Source organism: Pongo abelii, chromosome 2 (genome assembly GCF_028885655.2).
Source record: "Pongo abelii isolate AG06213 chromosome 2, NHGRI_mPonAbe1-v2.0_pri, whole genome shotgun sequence".
Lineage (NCBI taxonomy): Eukaryota > Metazoa > Chordata > Mammalia > Primates > Hominidae > Pongo > Pongo abelii.
Genome location: NC_085928.1, coordinates 201,273,692 through 201,283,094, shown reverse-complemented (window position 1 = coordinate 201,283,094; position 9,403 = coordinate 201,273,692). Strand labels below are relative to the sequence as shown.

Genomic DNA, 9,403 nt, shown 5'->3' with positions numbered 1-9,403 from the left:
TCATTTTGTGGTCTGCAAAGTGACCTTTAAACTGTCTTCCTTCCTCTTCACTCAATAGATAGATTCTCATTAGCACTGCTTTTTAACTTATGTGACTTTGTTTTTGGTATTTCAGTTACCTCAAGTGTAAAATAGAGGGATGAATCTCATAGGGCAGTCTATTGAATTCTCTAGACTGTATTACATGTATTATAATTTATAACAGTGTGGTCCAATAGAATTTTCTGTGATGGGAACATTCTCTAGTTTGTACTGTCCATTATGGTAGTCACTGGCTACAAGTGCTATTGAGCACTTGAAATGTGACTAGTATGATGGAGATGCTGAATTTTTAATTTATTTAATTGTAATTAACTTAAAGATCCACATGAGGCTGGTAGCTGCCATATTGACTGTCCCTTTTAAAAACTTAACTCTCGCATTCAGGCACAGATAAACTATTGATTCAAGAGCAAGTTTTATCAAATATACTTCTAATAAAAAATGTATTTTGTTTTCTTCTTTGGCTTGCTTTTGGAAATACTGTGTTTAAAGCTTTTTCTCTGGATGCAAAAAAAGATAAGAATATCAGGAAAAGATATATATCTACTCACTCTGCTGTAGGGAGACACCCTGAAACTATTGCTATGGAATGAAAGATGAAATGCTCCTGATTATTGTAAATAAAAAATTGCACATGTGATTGTGTAAAGACAATGCCGGGTTGGACTGCCAGAACGAGCCAACAGCACATGATGTGCTTCCCCATGTAGAGAGCCTATGCATGGGCATGTAGTCAGGGAGGTTTCACATCACCAAGATTCCTATCCCAGAAAAGCAGATGTTCATAGCTCTGGGAATGGAATGTGGAGAGCCTATAAACGGACACATGGGGGCGCCTGTCCATATGGATAAGATAGGGCTATAAACACCCTCATCTTGCCACGGCTCTTCCAGGACTCTTTAGGGTTAAGGCATACTCCCTTCTGGGAATTTCTGGTCTAATCGGTTGTCTAGCTTCACGTCCTGTTTCCATGGATTGTTTGTAACCAGCTTTTGTTACAATTGTTACTGCTGATTAATATCTTGCTAATCATAGGTTATGGAAAGATTGTGTTTCTGTTGTAAGGCTCTGTTAGAAATTACTGATGCACACACTGTATTGTGAATTTTTATCTCTGTATACAGTACTTCTACATACAAATGTACTGTACTTCTACATACAGATGTTATGTTAAAGAATTACTTCATCCCCATGTGACCATCTCACCTCATAATCAAATGACCCTAAATCCCTCACTAACCTTACCCCCACGCTCACTAAACTTAATAATAAATGCTAGTATATCCAGTGCATTGTTGGCACTGTGGGACCAGAAGGCAGTGACCCCCCTGGACCCAGCTTTCCCTGTCTTGTGTGTGTCTATTATTTCTCAACCTGTTGATCCACCTGGGAACAAAGAGCCCCATTGCATCGTGGGCTGCTGGCCAGATCCTGCAATACTCCGCTGCTTAAAATTGTAGCTGTTTCAATCATAAAGAAACTGGCATTTATTATGCATATGATTTTTTCACCTTGTTCTTGTTACTAAGTCAGTTGTAATAAGCTTAAGGTTTATGTTGTGAATAATCACTGATCAGTTGCACTTTTGAATGGTGTCACTATCAAAATGGTTTTGTAGAGCTAGAGTTGAAAATGCTGTATCTATTGTATGCTTTCCATAAATTCATTGCTTATGTAAAGTTTTGTCCTGTTGTGACTATGCTGTTGAACTATTAAAACATTTTGAAAAGCATCTTGGAAAGTTAGATTATATTGTCTCAAGTTACATGGAAAATATGCATTATTGTTCTTTTTCATTTTTATGATTGTATTGGCCACCTCTCTTTTCTATTAATTTGAACAATGGTAATTGAGACTACTCCAACAAATGGATACGTTACTAAAGCAGAAACAGATTTATTAAACTCTGGGGAAAAAGTACTAGATGCCTTAAAGATAGAATGTTAAGAAAACTTTCTTAAAAAAATGATTTGCCTTTTGTTTTCTTAATTCTCATGTCTGCCTCCTCCACAAGATGAGCAACTATTTGAGACTCTCAGCATGCTTGTAAGAGTTTAGACACAGTGTGGTTAAAGACAACAACAACAAAAACCCCAGAAACTCATTGGCTTTCTCTTGATTAGTTTTTGTTTCACATCTATACATCAAACTGCCCTTGCTTACATCTAAACAAATTTAGTCAATTAAAGTTTGAAAGTTCAACCTCAATTTTGTTTACAATCTGTGCTGGCACAGATATATTGCCAAAGTAACTTTACAATGAAAGAATACTAATGGCTAGCTTACTCTGTGATAGCTGACCAAATCAATCTACATACCACCTTTTACAATATGGGGAGGAGAAGATACAGTTTAATCTACATAAAATTGTTGGTGCTTAAGATAAAGCTGTCTTATAAGATAAAATGAATAATATTGCTTAAACTATTAAAAAAAATTAAAGGGCCAGGCATGGTGGCTCATGCCTGTAATCCCAGCACTTTGGGGGCCAAGACAGATCACCTGAGGTCAGGAGTTCGAGACCAGCCTGACCAACATGGAGAAACCCTGTCTCTGCTAAAAATACAAAATTAGCTGGGTGTGGTGGCACATGCCTATAATTCCAGGTACTCAGGAGGCTGAGGCAGGAGAATCACTTGAACGCAGGAGGCAGAGGTTGCGGTGAGCTGAGATCGTGCCATTACACTCCAGTCTGGTGACAAGAGTGAAACTCTGTCTCAAAAAAAAAAACAAACAAACAAATAAATGAATAAAAATAAAAATTAAAGGCCAGGCCCAGAGGCTCACACCTGTAATCGCACCACTTTGGAATGCTGAGGTGGCGGTGGAGGGGATCAGGCTTAAGCCCAGGAGTTTTGAGACCAGCCTGGGCAACATGGTGAAACCCCATTTCTACAAAAAATACAAAGATTAGTCAGAAGTTGTAGCATGTGTCTGCAGTCCCAGCTACCTGGGAGGCTGAGGTGGGAGGATTGCTTGAGCCAGGGAGATGAAGGCTTCAGTGAGCTGTGATTGCACCACTGCACTCCAGCCTGGAGCAAGACCATGTCTCAAACAAACAACAAATAAAAAACCCCAAACCCCCAAAACAGAAATGAAACAAAACAAGTGAACTATTAAAAAAATTTTAAACCTGCAATAAAACAGACCAAGTTGAGCAATATGCCTGTAATGCTAAGCTTGCTAAGGAATAACTCAAATGTATGTAAATAAATATTAGTTGCGTGGTAATGCCCAAAGATGTTCTCATGTATTTACAACAGTTATGAACACAAATGTGTTATAATAAATAAAGATTAAAACTGCTTTCATCATCTCATGTTTATTAACTTTGGAAATGTTGAACCATATTCAAGCATCTTGAGCCTTTAGGCATAAGGGGTAATATCATTCAGAAAGCTTTTTATACTTTTTCCTTTAGAAGATTCCATTAAGTTATTTTTTCATAATTTGGTTTAAGAAACTTAATTCCCTAAAGCTATGAACAGATTAAAGGTACAACTTGACAGACATTTTTTAGTATGTGTAAATTTTAGGACAACATAGCCAGGAACTAATATCCTTTTATGAAACTTGATTATGTAATTGACACTAGAACCCAGAACTCCATATACATATATTCATTTGCTCTATAAAGCTTCATACAGAAGCAAACAGAAAAAAGTAATGCATTATTTTGAAACAAAACAAAAAAGCCCCTTGAAGTTGAAATATAGTTGGATTAGTAATACCTAATGCATTGGATAAATAAGTGAGATGACTTGTCATATTCTTAAAAAAATTCTGTCTTAATTTACTGCTATGTTAAAAGAATAGCCCCATTATTTAGTATATTGCTGACTTATTTTCTACGCTGAATGAAGTAGTGGTAAAAATTAAAATGTGAAATAAAATAGAGTTATAAGTGGAGAAAACATTTTCTTCCCTTCATGGAAATTGTGTGTATATTAGGAGAAAACACATTACACATGAAACTATAGCATAAATCACTATATTGTGACTTCTTACTTTAATTAAGTTGGATGTCGTAGTCTAATTTTGAATTAAAAAATAAAGAATGGAGGAAATCAATTTGCATAATCCAACTTCCAATATTTACTATGAGAAAGTTTTAGGCTAAAGTAGGTTTTAATACCTTTTGTCAAAGCACGAAGCGGAACCCAGTTGGATTAGAAGCTTACAAATATCCAAATGTGAATACAAGGAAAGAAAGAGCTTCAAAGCAGTAGGAAACATTTCTATAGTTCATTACAAGGTTGGGGAAAGGCAGACAAGGATATCACAACTTCTTTAATTCTTTCAAATCATGAGTCCTCCAGAATACTTCCCTATGTGCTATTGCTAGCTTTCTAACACAAGTTTATGAAAAACAGAATTGGTGAGATTTCCCAAAATTCACTTCTCTTGACTACAGCCCCCTACTACAATAAAAAAAAAATTATTTACTATTTTTCCTAAATTAATTTTGAAGACTTTCAATTTGAAAAATGTCCAGAAAAACTAAGAAGTTACATACAAAACCAATATATATATTTTAAGTACACATGTTCATTTCTTTCACCTCTTTTTGCCTCTTTTAAACTTTATCTTTAAGAAGCACATTGGATAACTGAAAAATTAGTCCTTTCTAAAGGTCAGTTTCTTAGTTTAACGCTTTTCTAATGTATTTTTGTTATGTTTCTTTGAATTTATTTTATTCTTTGGATCATACAAGTCCATTAATTTTTAGTTAAGATTACCAATGGCCCATTTCTCTCCTCTTCCTTTAAAATTAAGACACCTTCTCACAACTCACAACACTCTTTTTATGCTAAAATAAGCCTTTGCTTTACTGGCCAAAACTTTTTTCCTCCCATATATCAGACAGTAATTTTTAGGGTTTACAGAGGAAGTGTTTTTCAGATGCTTAATAAACTTCTGCTAAGTAACTTATGATGAATCCCTGTTCCATAGAAAGTGTTTTTGTGTGTTTTCAAAGTATATCCAATGCACAATGGGCCTATGTGTCCAAGCTATGGTAACATCATAGTTATTACTGAGAACTGAGTTTTCTGCAATACCAAAACTTATGTTTTAATAAGTCATTCAAAAATAATCTGAATGATTTTTAAGAAATCATTCTCAAAATCATTATGCTCTTCAATTGGCTTATTAAGGATAATAAGCCAATTGAAGCCAAATAAGCCAATATATGAAACACAGTAAACAGTTTCTTAGATGAATCCAAGATATCAAAAAGATCACATTGTACTATGCTGAAATGTACTGAGCTAAAATGATGTGTGCTTACCTGGTCCTAACACTACCTGGTTTACTACCTGGTGGTAATTCTTTGACTTCCCTCCTACTTTCATTTTTACTTCTGTGTGAACTTATTCCCCTCCTAATGAGATAGTACTGCTCCTAACTACCAGAATTTAGAAAAATGGAAAGTTTTCAGGCGACAAGGGATATCTAAGTTTGACAAATGAGTAGTGTCCTTCACTTTCCTAATTCTAGTCAATATGCTCATTGGGGCTATGTTTTATTTTTCTGAACATGATTGAAACTTGAATATGAAAAGAGAAGCCTAATTTCATAATTATTACCGATCAGGCTCTTGGAAAAACAGAACAGAGGGAAGTGAAAGTACTCAACAGAAAATATACAACATTGCCTTTCCTTATTCCCCAATAATGGAGAGATTATATCTAAATTTTACAGAAGAAAATCTGTCTTTTGTTATTATTCTTTGACTACAAACATGTGCATGGTAAATTCATACAGAAGGCATTTCACTGTATTGTGTATTTAATTATTATTTTTAAAAGTAAGGTTTAAGGGGAAGTTAACCATTCTTGAATAATTAAAATATACAATCTTAAAATGTACTTGCATCAAAATGATTTACACAATTTAATTGAAGCTGTAACAATGCCGTAATGTCATGGACTGAAGTTCAAGCTTTGGAAAGGATTTGCAGAAGGTCAGTTCCTTAAAAGTTTAATCATTAAGAAGTGTGAATAACTTCAGTGAAGCATCTTCCATATTGCTGTGACATTTCACCCAAGGAAGTTGCATCTGCAAAAATGAAAGTTGAGATTGTTAAAGCTAATGAGAACTCTGTAGATCAGGTGGAAGTCCATCAACTTCACTTGAGAAAAGTTAAATCTTTAATTACATGCTGTTTCATTATAGCCTTTATTTACATGGCAATTTTTTATTTTGAAGATAATAATGCAAAATAACAATTTCAGTTCAAAATGCATTAAAAAGAATATTTTAAAATATAAGCTAGGTGCTTATGCTCAAGTTTTAATAAAAATTATAAAAAGTCTTTTTCACAACTTCTTTCTTCAAGTACCAACTATATTCTATTTTGCTTGAGTTTTTAATCTTTGTTCAAAGGATACTGCCGTGACAGAAGGACAAAGAAAACCTGAATACTACTTTCTGTTTATTATAACACATTGAAAGTTGTATATTTTGCACATTCTACCAAGAATCCAACCATATACTGCCATTTAAACAAGATTTCTGCTGTATTTGAGTTATATTAATTTATTTGAATGGTGGTATGTCAATATATGTCAATATAAATCTAAAATAAAAATTTTCAGTATAATTCAGCAACAAGTGTCTCACATTATTGGAAGACAAGTCTTAATGGATGTTCCAGCAAGCGATAGCACAATTAATGGTCACATTTCTTTTCTTTTTTCTTTTTTTTTTTGAGATGGAGTTTGCCCAGGCTGGAGTGCAATGGTGCGTGACCTCAGCTCACTGCAACCTCCACCTTCCGAGTTCAAGCGATTCTCCTGTCTCAGTCTCCCGAGTAGCTGGGATTATAGGCACATGCCACCATGCCAGGCTAAATTTTTGTATTTTTAGTAGAGACGAGGTTTCACCATGATCGCCAGGCTGGTCTCAAACTCCTGACCTCAGATGATCCATCCGCCTCGGCCTCCCAAAGTGCTTGGATTACAGGCGTGAGCCACCGCACCTGGCCAATAGTCACATTTCTAATTTTATCAGGTTGACATTCTGATTTCAATGGCACAGACCTAGAACTTGCTAATTTCATCTAGAGAAGCTAGGAAAATTTAGACAAAATACTTCTTTGAATTTGAATTGCTTAGACCTAAAGCCTACTAAAAACTGAAAACTTTGGTGCAATATATTAATGATTTCAGAAAGCCATTGCATGAATATCAAATTATTGTCCTTTCAAAAATACGTATCAGAGAAGAAATTAGTGTTTGATCTGGTAACTAGTGATGGAAATCAAAATATTTTACCCAAAATATACTTCTTTGCCATATTTTGAAGTGGCTCCATAAAGCTGTTTTTTTGGGGGGATTTGCATTAATGCAGCCAGCCCTCCTCTTGTCTAGATCTAGGGAAGATTAACTGAGAGTCTAATGCTTTTAGAGGTCTGAAAAGAAACATTTGCCATCTATTCTCTCTGAGGGCTGCTGGGTTTTATCTACACAACAAGACTACCTTTGCTAGCCAAGCCTCTTTCTCCCATAACCCCTCTTGCCACTAAAACCTGGTTTTGGCCATGCTCTGAGCCTGCATTCTTTCTGTAACCTCAAGATAATATACAATTTTTTGTACACCATTAGTAGATTGGGTATTCATTCTGAAGGCTCCCCTGTATACACATTAAATAAATTTGTATCCTTTTCTCCTTTTAATCTTACATTTGCTGCATGTCAGTGATGTTCGGCAAACCTTCCCTTCAGAGGGACAAAGGTTAAAGTTAGCCCTTGGCACCTTCTGTTGGGTGCGGTAAGCAGGGAGATTAAAACTTCACCCCGCTGGAAGTCACAGTTATGAGAACCCAAGACCTAATCTGCTGGCAAAAAGAGTAAGAATTTCTTAACAGAAAAGCTCCTGGCCTCTATTTCTCTCTCTGTGTAATCCGGTCAGGTGAATGGTAAACATCACTGTTTACTCTGCACAATTTTGATTAATGTGAGACAAAGATTTATGTGACTTAACTTGGGGTATAGTATCTCTGGTGTACTTTTTGGTACTTTGTGGTATGAATATTCATATTGTTTGGCCTCCTTCCTCCCACAAATAGTCTTTTCCTTTGTCTCTTGTCTTTCTGTGTTGTTCATAAAGAGGGATACCAAATAAAGTTCCCTCTTGTTCAGTTTTATGTCCTAGAGAGCTTGACATCTGACTAAGTGGGAGCATTCTTTCCTAGTCTCCACCACCTGAAGGGCATGATTTTTGGGTCACATCAGGTGGCCATCCTAAAAATGCCTGGGAACCCAAGACTTTTTTTGTTACTAATCTCCCAAGCTCGGGGGCGGGGGTTTGTCATAAGAAGTCCCATCCATAAGGAGCTTTTGTTTTCTCAGCCCTTGTTGCCTGGTTAATGCTGGGAAAGTCCAATCCCAGGAGGGGACACCTGGTGTCACAGATTAACATAACTGTGACTGGCACCCCCCTCACAAATTTGTGGGTTCCTTAATATCTGTGGCAACAAGAGTCTTTTGCTCTCTTAGCCTGTTTCTGGGAGTGAGATTTTTGGTGGGGGAATCTTTGGCATTGTTTTTGTCTATGCCCTAAAATTACATTCTGGGCTTTACACGAAGAGGCTTTTGGATTGGGTTGTTACTGGAATAAGTACACCACTGGAAACCCTAATTGTCAGTGGCCAGAAGATGGATCCTTTAAGTTAGACTAAAATTCCTAAATTAAAAAAAATTTAGAGGTATCTTACGCCAAACAATTGATGAGAAGATTAAATTGAAAGAAGGATACATAGCCTGGGCACTGTGGCTTGCCCCCGTAATCCCAGCACTTTGGGAGGCTGAGGTGGTGGATCATGAGGTCAAGAGATCGAGACCATCCTGGCCTACATGGTGAAACCCCGTCTCTACTGAAAATACAAATGTTAGCCGGGCATGGTGGTGTGTGCCTGTAGTCCCAGCTACCCCGGAGGCTGAGGCAGGAGAATCGCTTGAACCGGGGAGGTGGAGGTTGCAGTGAGCCGAGATCGTACCACTGCACGCCAGCCTGGTGACAGAGCGAGACTCTGTCTCAAGAAAAAAAAAAAAAAAAAAGAAGGATATATAATAGGGTCATAGCTAGCCTTCAAAATTCGCTTGACTGAATTAAGGAGCAAAAATTTGACCTAAAACATTTAAAATCCTCTGTAAGAGATCGCCTGAGGGAATAACAATAAAAGCCATCCTGCCTTGTGGTGTAATAGTTAAAAGTCCACGCTTTCAGCATCAAGGCCTGACTTTGATACCCAGTCAGGGGGCCCTATTGGTTCCACATTTGTGTGACTTTTGACTTTTTGGGGGTGGTCATTTATTTCTTTGGAGACACCTCATACATCCTTGGTTAAGTCAGAAC

The 9,403-nt window shown here is 36.6% G+C and overlaps 1 protein-coding gene across 1 annotated transcript in view; it reads right to left on the bottom strand.

Moving 5' to 3' along the window:
• Positions 1-3,349: 3,349 nt before the first annotated feature.
• Positions 3,350-9,403, bottom strand: part of OSTN (osteocrin) — a 72,139-nt gene continuing 66,085 nt past the window's right edge. Inside the window, 1 exon segment of the mRNA NM_001134078.1 lies at positions 3,350-6,103. Within this exon segment, the coding sequence (NP_001127550.1) occupies positions 6,085-6,103 (19 nt within the window). The 3' untranslated portion in view covers positions 3,350-6,084.